The 22709-nt window shown below is 42.1% G+C and overlaps 1 protein-coding gene and 1 long non-coding RNA gene across 4 annotated transcripts in view; one reads left to right on the forward strand and one right to left on the reverse strand.

Annotated features, from left to right (window-relative positions):
- Positions 1-20715, forward strand: part of LOC126997874 (cytosolic carboxypeptidase-like protein 5) — a 59727-nt gene extending 39012 nt beyond the window's left edge. For all 3 annotated transcript variants that reach the window (XM_050859087.1, XM_050859089.1, XM_050859088.1), the window contains 2 exons: positions 6194-6401; positions 10843-20715. In XM_050859087.1, coding sequence (XP_050715044.1) covers positions 6194-6401; positions 10843-12219 — 1585 coding nt within the window. In that variant the 3' untranslated portion in view covers positions 12220-20715. The remainder of the gene's footprint in view (positions 1-6193; positions 6402-10842) is intronic.
- On the reverse strand, positions 7262-10311 carry LOC126997876 (uncharacterized). Its single transcript, XR_007752427.1, has 2 exons — positions 10233-10311; positions 7262-10162 (listed from the first exon to the last, which is right to left on the reverse strand). It is a non-coding gene; the product is annotated as an uncharacterized LOC126997876 (long non-coding RNA).
- Positions 20716-22709: the final 1994 nt, after the last annotated feature.

The raw sequence follows: 22709 nt of genomic DNA on the forward strand, positions 1-22709 counted from the left end.
CTCCAGTCCTGATTCATAGGTGGTGGTAGAGCCAGATGAAGAGAAAGCATATCATCTGCAGCACCTTGCCAGCCAAGCAGCTGAGAGCATCACAGTGTGGAGGCAGAAAATGAAGCGCAAAGACTTTACCAAAACTTTGAGATAGCATGATGCCTGAGAGACTCAGTCATGTTTTACACTGTTTTATTCTATTGGGCCATTGATAATCATTTTGACAGGTTGTTATAAATTCAGGGTGGATTCAATTTAAAGTTTTTGAGAAAATGTGAACAACAATTTATAAAAAAATACATACTTGCAATAAGTTCGGCTATCTTCTAGCCATTCTTCTAAACAAATATGCATAACATTAGGTTAATGCATGCTTTCAATTCATCAAAGAAGATTTTGAATATTCTTTATACTTTAAGGTTCAAATTTTTGTTTTGTTTTCACTGAACCACTCTATAATCACGTCCCCTTGAAAGCTTATCAAACTATTTGCATTATCCTTTAATTAAAGATCTCTGTTTTGATACTCTTTGAAGGGTACGTCATCAGCGAAACACATAAAGGATCAAGATTAAATGATAACACGTTGAAATACAGGCCATTTAAGGGAGGCGACTACGGAGTATTTTTTGACGAATATATTTAAAATCGGACGAGAGCATGTTTTTCGCTCAGCATGGCTGGGAAACCCTAAATTACCGTGGTGAGGTTTGTTTTCGTAAAATTAAACCCCCTCCCCCCTGGGGGGGCTTTTGCGTCATAGTCGGACATGCACATCATAAGACACTCATGTCAACATATGCGGTATCATTCGTATATATGTAAAAATTGCATTAGAATATTTTATTCGTAAATTTTGTCATCTGTCATCCTCTCTTCTTCGCGTGGAGAGGCAGGGGAGGAAGAGAGGTGCCACCACGCCAGTGCCAAGCGAGACACAGACGGGAAGAGTATGTCATGCTTTTCTCTCCTCTCCAGCCAAAAAAAAACTCCTTACAAATGATGTACAAACGCAAGGCAACCAGAAAAAGAGTCATCAACATCAAGAGGGCTTATGGAGCAGCCAAACCTCAGAAAACAAGCAAGAGAGTAGCGTAGAAGCAAGGCACTCCCGTGAGGCACTCCCGCGGCACTCGCGCTACGCAGGAGTGCAGCGGGCCCAGATGCCTGATCGTTCTCCAGTAAGTCAACAAGAGATATACAATAATATGTGAAAATTTCATGCCAATCAAATTAATGCAAATGGCAAGACAGGAATGAAATGTAAAAAAAAACTTCAGGAGCCAATATCTCGAAAATTAGTTTTTAAAACTTAAAATAATTTCACAAAATCGGTAAAAAGCCTGATCCACTTTTGTTAGGTATCAGTTGAAACTACAACTAAAGGGCAATTTTTTGTTGGAAATAGATTTTCAATAATGTCAAAAGAAAACGGGACACAGAGAGGAGAAAATAATAATTGACAAAAGATTGTAATTTTTTTTCTTCGAAGACAAAACAAAAAATCAAAAAGTTACTTCCAACAAAATGTAGATAGGTAAACAAAGTTTTTATGGTATTTTTTTCAAACCGATTAACTGAAAAATAAAGCCTGTGAAACAAAAAAACGAAAAATACGCTTTGTTTGAGTCTCTCCTAAACTTCACCCGAATTTGATGAAATTCACAGAATAACATACCTTTACAGTAACAAACAACATACTAAGATTTCAAAGCTGTTGGACGTACCATATGCGCAGGAGGACACCCCGTAGTCGTCCCCCTTAAAGGGAAAGAACAGTGCTCCCAAACATTTTCCTAATTTATTGTTTTCTCAAAGGTTTTTAACTTTTTGTTTGTTTGTTTTCCAAGGCAATTAACATGCATTGAAGCTCTATTCTGTGACTTTGGTATGTATGTGCCAAGCCATCCTTTTCTTTTCTCTTTCTTGAGCCTGATCCAAAGAAATAGAGCATCATCATCATTTCATCAACGCCTGCTCCTAGGAGCTCCCACCAGGGGATGGCCCCGGCAGAAGAGCTTCCAACTTTTTCTGTCCAGACACTCCCTCCTTGCCTGCTCAAAGTTTCTCAAAGATCTTTCCCCCCTCTCCCTAACGTACTCTTGCACCCTATTCCTCCATTTCACTGGAGGTCGTCCTCTAGCATTCCCTCCCTCTATCTCACTCACATACACCCTTCTGGTCATCTTACTCTCCTCCATTCGCTCCATGTGGCCAAACCACTTTAAAGTCTGTACCTTCACTTCTTCCACCACTCCACACTTCTTCCCTTCACCCATGTGACACATTCCAAAATGCTCGTACACACTTTCATTACTCATTCCATCCATTCTACTCACACCACAAGCACTCCTCAAAGAACTCATTTCCACTGCCTGCACTCTAGACCTCTGACTTTCATTCCAGGCCCACATTTCACTTGCACATGTGAGGGTTGGTACTATTACTGTATTTCTCAAATCCCTCTTTACCTCCATGCTCACACTTCTGGCATTCATGATTCGTCCCAAAGACCCTACCACGTACCCTTCTTCCTTGCAATGCCCTTTCTCTTATCTCTCCCTCCATACCACCATGCTTACACATAACTGATCCAAGGTACTTAAACTCATTGACCTCCTCCATTTCTTCACCATTCAAAATTATTTTGCATTCTTTTTCACATTCAATTCCCACTCTATATGGGCATACAAAATCTACAACCTCACTTCTACTTCGCTCACAAACCATCACTTTACTTTTGTTGACATTTACTTTCAGCTTTCTCCTGGTACAAACACTATCAAAAACACTGACCAAATTTTGTAGGTCACTTTTATTTTCTGCAATGAGCACCGTGTCATCAGCAAACAGTATCAAATTCAGTACCCACTTCCTTCCCTCATCAAACAGTCTTACTCCAACTTCTCCAACTTTGCCCTTAATTTTTCTAATAACACCATCCATATAAATATTGAATAACCATGGTGACATGACACACCCTTGTCTTAAGCCCACTTTTATCTCAAAATGTTCACTTGTTTCTCCAGTAATTTTGACACATGCAGATGCATCCTCATAGAAAGACTTTATTGCACTAAGCAGTTTTCCTCCCACACCATAAATCTTTTAAACATCCCACAATGAAATCCAATCGACTCTGTCATAAGCTTTTTCCAAATCCATGAAGGCAGCGTATAGTTTCTTTCCTTTTGCTATTAGTTTTTCTACTACCATCCTGAAGGCAAATATCTGATCCACACATCCCCTTCCCTTCCTGAAGCCTCCTTGTTCTTCACTGATTTTTTCTACCCCCCATAATGACGATGATGACGCTGGCATCATATAGTTTACCGTTTACCATTGATGAGGTTTCAGGCCCTGGTCTGCCGCCATAGCAGCACTCCACAGTTCTGTCAGACGATATCATATCCGTAGTTCTATCAGATGTGGGCAACAAGCATGATGCCAGCACCGGAGAGCGAGAAGCTATCCGGTAACTAGGTCTCTGTCAATGCTAAGTGACTAACTGGCACCTCTTTTGTCCCTTACCACCACTCCATGCTAAAAATAGTCTACAGTTCCTGCTTACACATCGTGGTGTCTGCAGAACGATTATGTTCCTTCAGCCGTCCCGTTTCGGCGGTCTTCCTTTAGTTTCTGCTTGTTGTGTGCGTGCTGAGCGTAGTCTCGAAACCTCCACTGACATACCTGATGTTCTAGATGAACCAATATCTTGTTCACAGGAGTGTTCAGAGGAGTGGGAAGCAGGAAGTTGGATTTTGGGGGGAATCATGGAATTCCAGCCAAACGGTCTGTCCAAATCATAATCTGATTTCGCAGTTGAGTTATACGTTTTCTTCAGTGAAATTCATTCTAGAATGAAAAAACTACAAAAATTTACAAAAATAATTTTTCAAGTTTCACTGCAACTTTGGCTCTCTGTTGGCAGTAAATTTCTGGCTAAAAGATTATAAACTATATTTTTCACACTCGGTGATGAAATGGGCAACTTCAATAAATTTTCCTGCACGTCACACCAGTAAAAAGTTAGAATTTGGGGGAATCATGGAATTCCAGCCAAACAGTCAGTCCAAATAAAAATCTGATTCCTCAGTAGAGTTATAAGGATGCTTTCCTACAACTTTTATTCAATGAGATTCATTCCAAAATGAAAAAAAATAAAATTTACAATTTTTTTTTTTTTTTTTTTTTTTTTCACTGGAACTTTGGCTCTCTGTAGGCAGTAAATTTCCATGTAAAAGATTATAAACTATATTTTACAGACTCCATCGTGATAAAATAAGCAACTTTTCTTCAATAATTTTTTCTGTATGTCACACCAGTAAAAACTTGGAATTTGGGGGGAATCTTGGAATTTCAGCCAAATGCAACAACCTAGAAAGAAACAGATTTCACAGCAGGGAGCAACAGAAAATTTTCTATAAAACACCTTTTATGACGTTTTCTCAATTTCAAAGTTCATTTTCCGCTGACTTTTGCATTCAGGGGGATCTCCTGAGAAAACTTTTGTGGCCAAAGGGGGTTAAGAGAGTTTGGTCTAGGCATCGTCAGCATGACAGCCTTCTCCTGTCTAAAATTATGAAATTACACCACTGTAGGCATAGCAGGCAGCTGCATGGGAAGCAGGAGTGAGGGAGTGGTGAGGCTGACAGTAAGATTTCAGTGGTGGAGGCTTTGTGTGGCTGTGTGACTCTCACCGCCATGCTTCTCCGGGCTTTTATAGCACATTGTGTCATTGCTCCCTGTAAAGATCTTTTGTTTGGCACTGTTGCAGGCCAATCATGCATCCTCTTTCCTTGAAAGCTGGATGACTAGTGGGACTTGTCAATGAGTCAGTCACCAGCCGGGCAGTTCAGGCAGCCACCGCACAGAGAAACATGCAAGACTCTTCCAAATACATGATAACACTGACACATGTTCATGATTTTATTATTTTATGATGCATCATGCCTGGTGCAGTGATTTTGATACTTGTCACATACATGAGGAAGGTATATTTCTGCTTTTTTCATGAAAATACTCAGGGTAAGGCTTGCCACAAGGGTGCAGTCTACATGGTTTACTTAGTTTTTTTTTTTTTTTTCTAAAATATTCACCTAAAATAAATGTTAACTGTCCCCTTAACCCATGTGCTTCAGCATGGCCATTTCTGTCGAACTTGTTTAATGTCACTGGTTCGGTACGGCCAGCATTGTCCAACACGTGTGACCCCAAATTTGAGTAAACTGGAAGTCATGGGGACATGTGGCAATCAGCTGGGATTGTTCAGTCACTGCTGAGTGGCCTAAGACTACCCACATGCTGTCCTGAAGACCACCTATCAACCTGGACTCTAGATTCTCTCTAAGGAGAGGCTCAAAGATGCACTCCGGGGGGCAGCATGAGCCAAGCAAGATGGCGCCACTATAAACACTTGCCTGCACCATAATGGGCTGGGGCCGACCATCAGACCCCACCAAAAAAGCCTACCGGTGCCATAGGCTGAAACAAACAAAAAAAAATATTAAAAAAGAAAAAAGTAAGCCACGTGAGTTGACAGCAGGCGCCTCAGAGCTGGATCCCAGCCGTCACAAATGAGTTGACTTTGTACCGGGTGACATGATTTATGAGTACACTGCATGGGCACAAGAGGAGCATGCTGATGCACACCCTGTGCTGTTTTGCTGCCCTCATAGTTATTCCATATGTTGCTGTTTCTCAGCCATTCATGGCTTAAAATTTGCCAAAGTGGATGAGTCAAAGCCAGTGGACATAATACTTAATAATGAAATAAACCTATGAACCAATATTATATCTTATTTTCCTTTTTTATTTTGTCAGGAAAACTTCATGACCCAGTCATTTGCAGCCACTATCTGCAGTTTATTTTATGCCATACAGGTCTTTTGTATAATTTTTTCCCCATCAGTTCTTACAGAGCTCTTTTCTGTCCACTTTGCACAACATAATCAACTTTTCTTCCAGCCTTTCATTATGTATCAACTGTTATTTTTCCAAAATATATATTTATCTTCAGGTGCAGGAATGACACCAGTCACATATTTTACCTGTGGTAGCATCATAGCAACTATCACTTCCCTCAGGTTATGCCACATTTGACCTCGTGTGTATGCAGGAGTGTGTCGCCTTTGTGAAAAATTCAGCTGACTAGCCCCCTGTGAGTGCCAGGAGCATGCTAACATTTTTTCCCTCCTGTCAGGGACCGCAGGGACGGCATGAGTAAGGAAGGCTCTGGCAGGGTTGCCATCATGAGGGCCACTGGACTTCTTCGCTCCTACACCCTCGAGTGCAATTACAACACTGGCCGAACTCATAACCCGACCCCACCATCACCGTTAGATCATAAGAAGTCTCCTCCAGGTCCTCTCAACACCCCTCCCAAGTACACACCAGCTGTATTTGAAGACGTGAGTACCGCATGGAGAATGGCAAGCCCCGCCTGGCTGTGGCAGTTATAAATAGTTATGTATTTCCTTCCTATTTTGATTAGTTTGATGCACTCATAAAACTAAAGCTGATTTCTGCATTCTTTCAAAATAAAACCTGAAACTCCATCTGGTCCTATTGCTTTCCTCTCTTCCAGCTCCTCCATTAGTTTATATATCTCTTCTTTAGTTACTACTACTTCATCCATGTGAACATTCATCTTGTCATCTTGTGGTTCATTAAGTTTTTATTCTTCTGTAAAAACTTGTTGAACCTTCTCGTTTAGTAGCTCAGACATATCATTAGGATCTTCAATTATCTTACTTCCATCTTTCAGTCTTTCTATTTTTTCCTTTGCTTTGATTTTTCCATTCATAAATCTATAAAACAATTTAGGTTCCTCCTTACACTTTTCAACAGTATCCTTTTCGTGTGTATTTACCTAGTTGTGAAATACAGGAAAAGAGCTGTACACTAGGCTTGTGTTGTCCCGTCTCCATAACGCTTATTATCCAGTTTGTCTTTAAATTCATGAATCATTTTTGCACACACAGTCTCCTCGTCAAGTCCGTTCCATGTTGTTATGCTTCTGTATGGAAAACTACTTCTTGATGCCTCTCCTACTGTCACTCTTCTTCAATTTCTTACCATTGCTTCTTGTCACACTTCTGTCACGTACCACTAGGTCTTCCCTATCCAATTTCTCCAATCCCTCTTGTATCCTGTACAATGCTATTAGGTCCCCTCTCTCTCTTCTGCTCTCCAGTGATGTTAGTCCCAATTTCTCCAGTCTTTCTTTATAAGTATGTTCTCTCAGAGTTTCCGGTAATTTAGTCGCTGCTCTTTGTATTCTTTCCAACTTTCTAATTTCTTTCTTCAATCTAGGTGACCACACTAATGCTGCATATTCCAGTCTTGGACGTATCATCGATGTTATTAGTTTCTTCACCATTTCTTCATCTAAATATGTAAATGCTGCTTTTATGTTTCTAAGAAGATTGTATGTTTCCCCAGTTATCCGGTCTATATGTTTTCCAAAGGATAACTTGTCTGTTATGATCACTCCCAGATCTTTTTCTTCATTTTTTTTCATGATTCTTTCATTACTCAGAGAGTAGTTCCCCGATATTCGTCTACTGCTCTTACCAAACTCCATCACGCTACACTTCTCTGTATTGAATGTCATTTCCCATTTGCGTGACCATTCGCTTACTCTATCGAGGTCTTGGCTCAGGGCTACACAGTCTTCTTCATTAGCCACCCTCCTCATTATTTTAGCATCATCAGCAAACATATTCATATAGCTTGTCACCCCTTCTGTCATGTCATTAATATATATTACAAACATAATCGGACCCAGCACCGATCCTTGGGGGACTCCACTCGTCACTTCCATCCAGCTTGATTTATTATTCTTAATTATTGTTCTCATTTCTCTCCATCAAAAAGTCCACAATCCAATCCAATATTGAACCACCCAGACCTCCAACATGATTAAGTCTCCATATTAATCACTTGTGTGGTACTTCATCAAACGCCTTCTTTAAGTCCAGATACACACAATCTGCCCAACCGTCTCTTTCCTGTATTATATCAATTACTCTTGAATAGAAGCTGATCAGATTAGTTACACAAGACCGTCCTCCTCTGAATCCGAATTGGCCATTTGTTAATATACTGTGTGTGTGTGTGTGTGTGTGTGTGTGTGTGTTTGTGTGCTTACATGTGTGCATGCATGCATGTGTATGTGCATGTGTGTGTGTGTGCATGTGAAATGCAATATTTCAGGCCACGCCATAGTCAACGATGAGAGACTCGACCCAGACCAAGAACAAGTGTACTTTCAAAGGATGAGGAGAAGAAAGGAATGAAGGCAGGAAAGCAGGGTAGTTTAGTCAGAGGAACAGAGAATTATGCATACATACATACATACATACATATACCTACTTGTCGTCAGGAGATGCATTGCTGAGTGGATAGTACCTGTGTAAACATGTTTGGTTTGATAAAATTACTAAATTACTCAGGGACTTCCGGAATATACCCCAAGTATCCAAAATTTCCACATCCAGCACTTCTGAATCCCTGTTGGTTGCCAGTAACTAAGGGTTTTACTGCAGTCTGGTTAGGAGTACTTGGGGAGTTACAAGGGAATTATTTTCACTAAAATGGAATTTCTAGTAAGGTGATCTTGTTTGAGCCTCACAGAAACCTTAAGCATGGTCACTGTGGGAAGGAAGGTGCACGTGGTGGTGGTGTGGTGTGCCGTGAGCCAGTAAAGTGCTAAAAAAACTCAAATCTTTAACTTGTTAACCCGTCCGCTGCGATTGGCACGGACTTGGTTTTCACTGGTAATCAATCAGTGGGGGCATACGCCAGGGGGCGCCTCGCCTCGCCCACCCTACGATGCCAAGCCCGGGGGGCCCCCCGGGCAAGTCTCCATGCAGGCCCCCTTCCCAACCCAAGTACCTCCCGGCAGGATCTATCGACTTGCTGAAGCCACGAACTCCATGGGTGTCCCCTTGGTCTCACGGGGCTTCGTGGTGCAGTGGTTAGCACACTCGGCTCACAACCGAGAGAGCCCAGGTTCGATTCCCAGGCAGAGTGGAAAAATTTGGGCGGCTTTTCTGATACCCTACGCCCCTGTCCACCCAACAGTGAATGGGTACCAGGTATTAATCGGGGGTTGTGTCCCGTCTCCTGGGATCTGTTCCCTTCTCATATAATTCCTTCCCCTTCTGTCTCTTTACGGCATGTGACCATAGATGTTGCGCCGGCTAAACAAAACTTTCCAACTTTCTCTTTGGCCTCCTCCACTCAGGATTGTCTCTTACAAAGACAACCCGATGAGCAGGATCAGCTTCAGGGTGACGTGCCACGTGCCCGTATAGCCGGAGTTGGCAATGACGGACTATGCAGGTAATATGTGTCGAATCAGTCTCACGGAGTAGTCGCCAGTTTGACGCAAAGTCATTCCAGTGATATCCTATGATTCTGCGTAGACATTTATTACCAAAGGCATCAATCCGCCTCTCCAGGTCCCCATTTAGTGTCCATGTCTCACAACCATAGAGTAAGACAGGGAGCACAAGGGACTTGAAGACCCGGATCTTTGTCCTTCTACACAGGTATCGACAACACCATATACTCATGTTGAGCGAGTCCATAACACCGTGGGCCAGGCCAATTTGCCATAAGACTTCCTGGCCAGACTCACCATTGTTATGAACTACGCTACCAAGATACATGAAACTTTCTAAGGTCTCAACGTCCTCGCCACACACATGAACAGACTGGTAGCCTGGTAACATATACTCCCAGGTCTTTCTCTGCCTCTGTGGTGGATAATGGAGTGTTTCCCTTGTGGTATTGGTATGCTGGATATCCCCTCCCAAGGTGCAGGACTTTACATTTTTCTTCATTGAATTGTAGCAGCCACTTTTTGTTCCATTCCTGTAGTAGGCGGTGGCGTAGGTGGTAGCGTACTGGACCCACATTCACCGCGTGATGGACGACGCGGGTTCGAATCCCCACGCTACCACTCGGATTTTTCAGTCACCGCCGAGTGGCTTAAAACTACCCACATGCTGTCCTGAAGACCACCCATCAACCCGGACTCTAGAGGAAGCCGTCCAAGTGAATCAAGAACGAGTTCTGGGGGGCAGCATGAGCCAATGCAAGATGGCGCCACTATAAACACTCGCCTGCGCCAGAACGGGCTGGGCCGACCATCAGGCCCCACCTGGAAGAAGCCTTGGGCCAACCATCAGGCCCCACCTGGAAGAAGCCTTGGGCCAACCATCAGGCCCCACCTGGAAGAAGCCTTGGGCCGACCATCAGGCCCCACCGGGAAGATGCCTGCCGGCGCAATAGGCAATCAACGTAAAAAAAAAATTTAAAAAAAAAAAAACTTGATGTCTTCTTGAAGGAAATCTGCAGTCAAGGGGTCACTATGTATGGACTTCCTTGCCAATAAATATAACTATGGATGTTAAATCTGGGGATGCTGAGATACAACTGTATTCATATTTATTTCTAATATAAGAATCAGTTACAATGCAAATATTGACAAAACACAAAAAAATATAATATTTCCAGACATGTGAACATGACCATGGCTTTAGAAACCCTCTGCTAATGTGATCCATTTTGTCTCTCACTTCAGTGGAGGGCAAACTTGTCACTAGAATGAACCAAGGAACCAGAGTGAATGTGCTCCTCAGTCCTGTTGTTTTGTCCCCATCTCATCCCAAGTGTTGTTCTATTTTTTTTTTTTTTTTTTTTTTTTTTTTTCATCTGTGCTTGTTATAGATAAAATGCTTTTGTCTCTTTGTAAGTAGGGGAGTTATTAGCCATTAGAATTTTTATCATATGTTTATGTCTGAAGAGAAAACTGTATTCATGTAATGAATCTTGTTTCAGTGTGGGCGGCAGCTGGGTGTGAGTCTGCTAGACCTGGTGAACGGTGGCAGTGAGTGGTCCCGGGTGCCCCAGTCCCAGTATGGTAGTCTGACTGGGGTTCGAACATGGCTCCACCACTTCCTCACTTCCTCCGCCCTCTCCCCCCGAAATCAGCTAGCTGGCCAGCAAATCCCCCGTGCCTACACGTCCCGCACCTCCAACAAGCTAAGTGTTGAACGCATCACTGGAGCTCGAGCAGCAGCAAGTGGCCCTAGACTGGGCCCTAACAGACAGGGTCCCCCCAGCACCCCAGCCTCCCCAAGACTACCTCGGACACGTGGCCAGCGGGTCCGACGACACTCATGGTGCCTTACTGTGGATGCAGAAAACCAGGAGCCTCGGGAAGCTTCAGAGGGACCAGCACGACCCAGACCAACCAGTGCCAAGAAACCCACGACCCCTGGTGGCCTGTCTCCACGCTGCAAGCCCAAGTCTCAGAAATTAAAAGCTCCATCACCCATCAAGACAGGGGTGTCCCGTTCCCTAACCTTTACTGACCTGGGTGAGAGTAGCCACATCTCTGCAGAAAGTAAAATGGCCAGCAGTAAGATGACCTCCAACAAACACAGTCTCACTGCCTCAGTCAGCCTCACACCAAACCTCAATGTAAAACTCTCTATCTCTGACACCCCTGAGAGTCCCAAACTGGTTAAGAAGGTTGAAAAAATTAGACGGCAGCGCAGCAAAGGTTTAGCTTCAAGCACCAAGAAGCTGAAGGTTTGTCCAAGCTCCAGCTCGAGCACAGAGGAGTCAAGCCTCAAGGCTAAGGAGCCTTCCTTCTACAACCTTCCTAGTCTTGAAACCAGCGATCGCAAGTGTAATCCACTGTCTCCCTCACAGGAGGGCTTTTACGCCACCAGCCAAAGCCCCTTATCTCCTCGCTCCCCTCTGTCCTCAGTGTGTGAGCCTCAGGCCAGCCAAAGCAGTCCAGGGCTCAGTATCATCACCACAGCTGCTTCTTGTGACCTGTATGTGCAGCCCAAGTCCCCAGCCGTGGTCCCCACCACAAAGAAAGTGGCCAAGGTTTTGTCCTCCCCAAGCAAACGCTCCAGCAAACACACTCTCAAGTCCCTTTCCAAGAGCATGGACCGGCTGCCTGCAGTGGCTGGGGCAGCAGGGGAGCGCCTCAAGCTTCTTCCTAAGAAGGTGAAGAAGGTGTCTGCCAGGAGTGTGACAGACCTGCCTGGCACCATCACCTCCCAGGCCATCAAGCCAGCCACCTCTCAGCCCACCCTGGGATGGATCATAACTGAACCTCCACAGACCCTTGCACCAGACTTAGAACCTGATCCACCAAAACTAAAAAAACGTAAAAAGAGCAGCAGAAAGTCACTCTAAGTGGCAACATCGGTCTTCAGATTAGCGTCTCAGTTTTTCTTGGTCTGAGTAATTTTACCACTTAGTTTATCCTAAGATTTTACTCTGCTATATAACTTAACTCATTCATGTTGCACCTTCTGTATTAATCTCTAGGATTCAGTCACTGACAGTGACAACAAGTAACTCTTGTTTTCATGGTTGAAGTAGACTTTTTTACCAGATGCGAATGATTCTTTTCTGTGGAGTAATTTCAATTCTTAATTCATTTAAATACACATTGAAAGCTACACAGTAAGAATTTTAATAGTAATAACTAACCATAGTAATAATGACAGACTGAAATCATCCATTCACTTGGTGATGCCAACCCACACAAAGGGACCAGGTTAAGGAGGTAATTGTAGCTGCTTCCCAGCAGGTCGAGCAACTGGGCCAGGATGTTTGGGCGTAGTCTTGTGAGAGTTTTCCAAAGGGGGCCAGGTGGCTCCATCATTATATTGTTTGTGTTAATAAGGACGCAAATTTGAATCTCAGTCATATTTCCTTCCTCTTGAAAGGTGGCACCTCATAACTTAACCAGCTACCTGGCCTTTATTGCCTAGGTCTAGGATCATACAGTTCATTCAGCTTTCCAGAGAACAACAATACTGTCAGCAAACCTGAGATCACAGAAGGTGCACATGTCACTATAGTGCAGCAGACCACGTCGCAACACAGGATGTGGACCAGTAGAGGGCTTCCATGGTGGCACAGCAGAGTGTCACATATTCCAGTCACAAATCATGGCAAAGAAATTCTTCTGCACAATTACTGTTAAGGTTAAATGTAAAAATTTTTGAGGACCCCGGCAGGCACATGTGAACTGATTAGCAGTAACCTCCATCTCAGCGGAAAGTTTGCCGCTTGGCATTGCAGTGTGAGATGACTGGAAACTTTGTGTATGTAAATACTAACAAGACCCATAACTTTGCCAGAACTACCCAGATTGCAACAGCTGATGCTGTGATGTGGAAGGTAGTTTTTACCAAATGTAGAGTTGCCATTGCTATGAACTTCCAGGAGCCTGCTGAATCCCAGTAGACTCAGGGCAAGGCTCCTGGATAACATTTGTTACAAGAATATATAGAGGCTGCAAAGAAAAGGATGCTCATCTTCATAGCACGCCTAGCACTTGACAAGAAATTTTACTCAAAAATAGATTTTATGATCTGTGCATCTGAAACTATAAACAGGAGTAGCAGCCAAGCTGTCACCTTTATCATGGCTGGAGGTGGGCATGTGTTTGCTGTTTGAGCCCCAGTCGTAGTAATAAACAATACTATTAGTGGTGAGCCCCAGTCGTAGTAATAAACAATACTATTTCCACTAAAAAAACATTTCTCTGTTCCTACTGAAGCATTAACGGAACACAAATTTTGCATAGTGGTATTGATGCCATGCCATTTTAACATTAAATTAATTCTATGATGAAACTGAAGGACATTTGCTAAGCTCCCTTTCATCCCCTGACTAGTGAGTGTAGTGGGTTGACACAAGCTCTCACACAGGGTCACGCTGCCAGGATGCCTCAGCCGTCTCTGAAGCATACACCGGCTAACTTGCAATGGGAGGATGAGCTTTTGTCAGGCTCCATGCAGCAGCTTGTCTCAACCTGTACTTGGGTCAAGGGAGAAGATTCACAGCCAGGAAACGCTGCTGACACATTAAGTCAAGTTCTTTGGTAGCCACAGGTTTTTCTCTTTGTAGCAGCCTGGCAGAGGTAGACTAGTGGAGTAACATGATGTTCTCTGATATACTGCATTCTCCACAGCCACAGCAGTTTACTTTACAATAGTGATTGCACCCACCCTAGAAATTAATCTTAAAATTCACATTTATACACATAGTGAAAGAATGTGGCTAAACATAATACGTAGAAAGGGAAGTTGTGAGGGACATGCTGCACACAAGCATGCTTCCTCCTTTGTGGCTGTCACTCTCAAGGCACAAGTTTGCTGATACCATTCATTGTTTGTATCTTCACCCAAGTGACAAGATAGATAAAAGTGATAAAGTCACCTAAAAGTTATTGTTATTTTGTATTCTCTACAGTGAAGAAGACAGCCTGTTTCTATTGTAGTCTCTGCCTAATAGCTTTAATGTAAATTACACTCATAACAATGAATAACTGGTGAACAATGTACATACCTGATCTACAAAGACTGGGCACACATAGCAAATATGCTCACCTCTTCCCTTCTCACCAAAAGCATAGTTTAGCAAATAACGAGTCAGTTGGACCACAATCAGGGCTCATGTGTTCCTGCCTTGATTTGTAGTTAGTACAAAATTTTAATGTGTAGTTTTTGTACGTTCCTTGCTTTTAGTACATTTGTTAATAGAATCGTGTAATTTTGTAGTCTTGTTGCCAAGAGGACAAATAAGCTATGACTGACCACTGTGAGGTATAGTATTTGTAAATGTGTACTTATATCACACAATGTTGAGCTGTTGGCAGGAAAGGGGTTCCTGCACTCTGGGACTGTTAGTCTGTGCAGCCATGAGTTGGGAGGGAGGAGGCCAGACCTTAGTGGAGGGAGACAGCAGTATGTGATGGTGCTGATCATTAAATCTTTATTTGTAAATTTTCTACTGTGCTTCATCTCTAAAGCAATATGTTTCTTAATATGGTTGTTGAATTTTTTGTAGGTGCTCTTTAGATTTGTAGATATTTTCATGGCATTCATATGCATAAAATTCAGCGTATGTTCACACCAGCATTTACCATCCTTCAAATATTTTTTCATGATCATTGAGCATTTGGGGGAAACAGGTTGGATTTCTGATCAGTGTTTCCTGTGTGATAATAATTAATATTAGAAAATAATGTACACTTGCCATATTAATACACTACCACTGAGCCTAATAGATTTCACATAATATTACTTGCTTCTTAGTAATAATGTCACATGTATCACTGAAACACGCTGAGAAGATGTTATGATTATTTTATGATGCATTGCACAGTTAAAGACAACAGCCTTTTGTGACGGCAAGAGTTGAGGCGCAGGGGTAACGGTATTGGCAGCCAAGTGTACATGCATCACACTGTACATATTCAACAAGTGATGACTCGTAAGGGAAACATTTGACCTTTCTCTGCAATGGGGATGAAAAGGTAGATCTTACCTGTACATACAGATCATTGATTAAGATTCAGGACTCTTAGCTTATGTGTTTATTTGCTTGAGGAAAGATAATTTGTTTAACACAGTAAATGATGATCAGTAAAATTTCTAAGAGTGGTTACCTAGTACTGCAGTAAGTTTCTTAGTAAACATGCAATATGTATCAGTTTTCCATGGAGAAATGTTCCTTTCTTCCCAAGTACTGCATAGTGTAGTATTCAAGTGAAACCCTGCAACACAGAAGAGTAATGTCCCGTTTGTAGTGGCTGTGTCTACAATGCACTGATGTAGAGCAGTTTTATGTCTGACTAAACACAACCACAAGCACTCACACCTTACAGTAACTGCAAGGTTTTGAAAGCATCCAATGAAGTGTTTGCAGTGTAGGGTGTCATTTAGAGTTAAGTGTGCCGAGGCATCCCGAGGAAGGGGTCAGTGTGTAATGATTATGACAGAATTATCAATGTTGATACTTGCACATCATGGCAGTCATCACGCCAGGTTAGGTTGCAGGTGGATGTGCCTTGGTGAAGGTTGAGGCCTCCAGTGCTTCTGTAAGCTCAACTGTGCATGCTTCCTCAGCCTGTGTGTAGTCTAATGTCTTCTTGCTTGTATTTTTTGAGCCATGGAACATGTCTACAGTTTCCATGCAGTACCCCAAATGATGTTTATACTCAGTCTCATGATATATATCTCAAATCCTGTATTTAACACAAAATAATATCTAATGTAAAACATCCCGAGTCTCCTGCACTCCTTTCCTACTTCATTTCATGGAGATTTGTTTGATGGAGAAAAGAATGTTTAATCCTGGACAGTGAGTGTTACACAACAGAAGAGTTTGTTGTTTGACAGGTGAAGCCAACTTGGAAATAATGTCAGAGGACTTACACATGAAAAAAGTGGAAATGTAATTAAAAAAAAGTCTAAGCTCCATCTTCCATCTTGACCAAGACAGTTAAGTGAAAAAAAATGTTATGGATGCATTTATTATTATTTCTTTTTATGATAATGAATTGCATACTTTTTCATCAGATGCATGAAGCAAATGTATGAGTAAATATGTATGTACATTACATAATATTTTTTTACATACTCACTTATACAGGAGAGACCGATGCAAGACATGAATGACCCCCGCAGAGCACAGCCGCTCCGTACCAGTCCTCTGCACCGGGTGGCTGACCGTATTGCTCACCTGTGTTCCCTTCCTGTGATAACTGCTTGTGGACTAAAACATTTAAGTTTCCCATTGACCGAGATATTTGGTAGTATCATATTAGATGGACCTCATTGCCAGCACGCTGCTCTTTCTTAGGACGTTTATATGCCGATTTATTATTTGTCCCTAAAGTCTGTTGCAGTTGTTGCATTAGTTCTCTTTGTAGTACATGGTTACTGGAAGCTAAGGTGTGTCATCACACTAACATTTTCTGGATGGTGAAATAAATTTGTTTGTCATTTTCTTAGTTCAAATTTACACAGATTGTTGATAGTAATTTCTTAGCCATGCATACAGCAGGATTTTTTTTATTTTATATGAGACTTTGACACAGGCTTACAGCAAAGGCAGCTTTAATACTTTTGCTTATAAAAGTGGAGATATAAGGGATTTTCTTTGTAATTTTTGCTTTGCAGCTATTTCATCATCAGTATTAGACAGCTTTGTTATAACTGTAAACTGGATAAAGCTAAATTATTTATTGGACAGTACTGTTGATCAAGAAATTGTTTGTGATAAATAGGGATTTTTGTTCAAGTATAGTAGCTATATTGTAGACTCAGATTTCCAGTAAAATACAAGAACAATATGTCAGGTGCAGTATGTAATGAAAAAGACAGCCAATACTCTTCATTTAGGACTTTAATGTGGATTATATAATACTTATGAACACAGGACATCACTATGAATAACTGTAGTATAAACAAGAAAATTTACTATCCAGTGCATGAAACCTAACAGTTTACCACTGTTAAATGAGAAGCAATAATTTGCATCACTGCTGAGTGAGAAACTCCTCAGTGAATTTTACATTTCATACACATCAATATGCAACTCATTCACACTCAGAAAAAATGTCATGTCACTTAACTCAATGGGATCTCACTAGGGTCTCTATCCTATGGCATAAATACAGAAAATATCACTACAGTGATGTATGAAAAACTACCATGACACATTTCAACACACTTTACATCTTGACATATTTATGGGTTTGACTCCTGACTGAAATAAGGTTTTAAAAGGATTATTCTGTTCAAAATATAATTTAGTGTTTTCCACTAGGAATTTAGATGCAGTCTGTTTGTGTTCTATGCCAATTTAAAATAGTGTGTATCATCCACAGCCCATTTTTAACAGCAGTGGTGTATGTGAGGGATGAGGAGGCGCCTGAAAATGTTTCCCCCTTTAGTTCCCAATGGAAAGGGCCTCAAAATTTATCTCAGGGTCTGTCTTTTAATACACACATGATTTAAGACAAATAAAAGGTGGGCTGGGAGGCCTCCTGCAAAAAAATAAACAATAAACAAATAACATGTTCCAGGAGGCTCCTCACAAAACCAAGCCCTACCAGGCCCCAAAATCTCTAGCTCCATCCACTTACCACTATGTACATTAACGCAGTACAACTTGGGTTTGCACAGTACTGTTCCACTAACTGATGCGTGGCACTGATATGCACGCGCTGTGCTGCCAGCATAAGCACAATTAAGTTAATATGATATATTTTATATGTAATGTTAAGGCAACCACCTATTTAACTTTTCTTAAATTTTATCTGCTGTATTTAGCATTTGGTGCACGAAGTGGTTCCTCTTAGCTGCATTAAGTATTTGTGGCAGCTGTGGTGCCTCCAGTCATGATGCACTAACAAATTTATTCTCTTGAGGCTGCTCGATTCCTCTCCTGTTTAAAAGCAGGTGGGTTTGCACTATTCTCTTCTGGACATTCAGTTGCCATAGTGCATGCACTATTTATTCATGCACTATTTATTCAAAGAATATAACATTATGCACAATAAACACAATGTTTGAGACAGGCAGAGGAAACTATCATTGCAGCAGACATGAAACAGGGGACATCACAGAAATACAGGTGCTCCTAAGTTGCAACGTATGCAACTTACAACTGCTTGCACTTGGGGCCAACCCAAAAATATTAGTACAGGTAGGATTTGGGACCAATAGGCCAGTCATAAGCCAAATTGGTTGTAAGCCAAAATTTACATTAAAAATTTAAAGAAAATATCATTTAGATGTTCTGCCGTGGATAGCTCAGTGTTCCTGTGCCTCCTACCCTCCCCCCCCAACCTGTCTCTGTCCTCATGTGTTTGCCTTGCCCCAGCCCTGCAACATTGTGCAACGTTACAAAATTGAGCTACCAAGTTATGCCAAGATTGCAGAGTTTGCCAAACACCCCACCAAGTCGTTGCATTGGGGGTTGTGTTGGTGAGGGGGAGCAGTGTTTTTAAACAAAGGACACGTATTTATATGAGTGGCCAATGTCAATTTTGCTTCATCTTCTTACCTTCTGTGAATGTTTCTTTCAACTATGATTGTTGTTTCCAGTCAACATTTGCCTATAAGAGCTGCTGTGGGAATATTGTGAGACATCATTTTGGGTTCACTCATCTGATCGACCGTCTAGTTTGGCTCAGCTCCCCCTTTACCTGGGGGAAGTTGTGGCAGCTAATGGGTGAGCCAAACACAGCTGAGACTTGTAAACAGTGGAGATAACTGGGTAGACTCACTCCACCCTTGCTCTGATCATGTGCTGGCCAACTGCTGCCTGCTAGATCTAGCAGTATGCTTGTATTCTGTAGGCCTATAAACTGGTAGCAGAGCGACTACTGACTGTATTGTGAGTAGTACTTACAGCATGAGTTAAACAGGCAATTGAGGGGGAAGTGTGGGTGGGCTGGCCCAGCCCACCCACGCCTGCCCCTCCTGCCTTACCCCAGCTCGGCTGGGTCAGCGGGTGAGAACAGCGACAGGTGTGGTGGGGGGTGGTAATAAGCGCAGGAACTCAGTGCTAACAAACAGCCTCTTTACCCATGGTGGGATATTTGAAATGTCAACTCATTACTTAATCAAGTATTACTAATTTTATGGTCCGGGTTGCAGGTGCAAACAGTCATAAGTCGCATCAGCCATAACCAGCCCATCCATGCTTCCCCCTCAGCTGCCTGTGGAACAAGTCTCAGCTGCCTCAGGTTCACCTGCTAGTAGCCACAACTCTCATCAGATGTGGGGGGAGAGGTGAGCCAAATCATAGAGGCAATCACTGATCACAACCAATATGGCTTCCCACAACAACAGACCCTTAACAGTATTCCTGCAGCAGGACATATAGGCAATCATAGGTGAACGCAACATTCACAGAAGGTAAAATGATGCAGCAGAGGTGACATTGGCCACTAACACAACTACAACATGTCCTTGTTTACAAACCCTGCTCCAATACTACCGCCCCCACAACAACTTGGTAGACGTTTGGCAACCACCATCATCTCGACAAAATTTGGCAGCTCCACTGTGTAACATTGCACAACATGGCATGGCTAAGGGGTCACCTGAATCACAGGACTGGGGAGAGGTGAATGCAGGACACAGTCAGGTTAGAGAGGGAGGGTAGGAGGTGGGACATTTGAATATTTTATTTTTTAATGTAAATTTCGACTTACAACCAATTCAAATTACAACCTGCCTGTTGGAACCAAATCCTGTCGTAACTTGAGGACTGCCTGTAGCTTGCCACTGTAACGTCTTGTGTTTGTCAAACCTTTGGCGGCAAGAGTCCAGCAATGGACAGTGCAAACCCACCTTCTAAATGAGAGTGAAAGGCGATAAGCTTCGAGAATAAGCCTCCAAAAATAAACCTGTCAGTGTATTAAAATCATAAAACACTTGATGCAGTTAAGTGAAGCATGCCGTGAGTGATAATGCCTATAACAACAAAAACAAAAATACTAAGGCTGGTTGCTCTTGTAAATGTAAAATAGATTACATCAACTTTTGATTCCTTGTTAAGTGCTTATGCTCTCAAGAAATGCAACCGCATTCATTACCATTATTCCTTGTGAGAACATCAAGCTAACTTTACAAACTTAAAGTTGTGGCCTTTCCACGGACAAGTTCGCATAAAACACAAACAGAGTGCAGGTGTATATTGGACTGTTTCTTACCCACTGTACAAATACTGGAGTATCAAGTTTTTGTAGTTTGTACATAGAGAATAGTATAACTTCAAATGTGAGAGTATATGATACAAAATATACATGAGCTTTCTTATGTGCGATATTAATACTTGTACTGTTCTACATGGCTATTAAAATGTTATAGTACATTCTTTGATTTACTTCTGCTGCCCACCACAGGAAACAGAAGGAACCAATGCCAAGTCACACATTATAATGTATAAAAGTACAAAAATACTCCGGTTATTACATGAAACTAAACAGCAACTCCCTACTATCCAGGACACTGCATGCACTAAATGTACACCACTGAATGGACCAAACTTTTATGTACAGAGAAATGTAAGCCAACAATAACATCACTACAGAGAACAAAGGTAAACCACGTTGACATGTGACTCCCAACTAATGCATGCTAGAGTTTGATGGCTTGAAAAAAAGTGCTGCATGTGCAGGCCTTCACCAACTTACTTATGTACATGTTACCATGACAGTCTACTGATCAAGGTTTAATGTATTTGAAAATGCCTCATATACATCCTCAATCTTAATTGAAAGACGTGTTCAGAGAGGCTAGTTTTATACATTCTTCAGAAAACCAATACAGCAGACCCTCCATTTAGCATGTTGCTTGTAAAGGATTTCCTTACAATGCAAGGCCTAAATCTAGAGCGCATTTTCCGCATAAAACTGTTGCATAATATAATGCAAATTTCGGAAAACTTACATAATATAATGCAAATTTAAGTTAGGGCATAAAAAAAAAAATGTGCAGCAGTGAGGCAAGTCAGTCAAACAGAAAACTGAAATAACCGATGCGAAAGGCCGCCGACGGGCATGCATCAGGCGAGAGACTGAGTCCCTCAATGCAGTAGGAATGCGACTGTGGCGTTTGGTGGAGTTCCTCTCAAACCCTCATTGCTATAAAGCAAGAGGAACATGGCTGCTTGTTGGTTGATTTTATATTTTGATTGTATAGGCAAACACAGGGAATATGTTTTTTTTTTTTTTTTTTTTTTACATTGCTGCCTATTGCGCCGGTAGGCTTCTTCCCGGTGGATCCTGATGGTCGATCCAAGGCTTCATTCCGGTGGGTCCTGATGGTCGGCCCAGCCCGTTCTGGCGCAGGCGAGTGTTTATAGTGGCGCCATCCTGCATTGGCTCATGCTGCCCTCCCAGAGCTCATTTTTGATCCTTGAATCTAGAGTCCGGGTTGATAGGTGGTCTTCTGGACAGCATGTGGGTAGTTTTAAGCCACTCGGCGGCGGCTGAAAAATCCCAGCTTGGTGGCACCGGGCGGGGATTGAACTCGCGTCCTCCTGAACACGAGGCCGTTACTTTGACGACTCAGCCACCGCATCTGATGCAATTCTTAACTTATTCACCCAAAACTAGTTATCCCAACTTGCATGACAGCCTCATACCCTTGCTGTGTTGTTACTTTACAAGCATCGGTGCCCTCACCAGCTGTTGCTCTTCTGCCCGCCATGCATAAACGCTAATTTTTACATCAAAGAGGCCTGCACTGCAATCAACACCTAAAGCAAGAACTTTACTGAAAGGAAATGCCTTGGAGAATAATTTAAGTTTAAAAATAAAGTCCCACCAGCGACAAATTCATAAATCCCATTGAAATAATTTCTCCATTTAGCGTGAATTTAACTGTGAATATTTTCGGTACCTACCTCGCGTTAAATGGAGGGCCTGCTGTGCAGCCGAAAACACCACAGTAAAATATGTGAGCTTTCACGAACCCTTTCAACCCATGATTACATTAATAGGCGTGGTAATGGATTGGGGAGAGATGATCGAGTCTCTCTCTCTGTGTGTGTTCATATGTCAATCCATGTCTCAATATTCTCCATCTAGACAGAGAGACAGAGAGAGAGAGAGAGAGAGAGACTTCATGATTAAAGTCACACAACACTTTCCTCCCTTTTTTTCTTTCTTTCTTTATATATTTTTTATTCTTTTTTTTATTTATTTATTTATTTATTTATTTATTTATTTATTTATCTATTTTTTTTTTTTTTTCCCACCACCTCAAGGGTAGGGACACGGGCTATATAGAGCCTGTCAGGGTCAAGCACGAATGTCCCTCAGAGAAGGGACCACAGGCCCTTGTCGGGTGACAGACAGTTCA

The sequence above is a fragment of the Eriocheir sinensis genome, chromosome 13 (assembly GCF_024679095.1).
Source record: "Eriocheir sinensis breed Jianghai 21 chromosome 13, ASM2467909v1, whole genome shotgun sequence".
Classification (NCBI taxonomy): Eukaryota; Metazoa; Arthropoda; class Malacostraca; order Decapoda; family Varunidae; genus Eriocheir; species Eriocheir sinensis.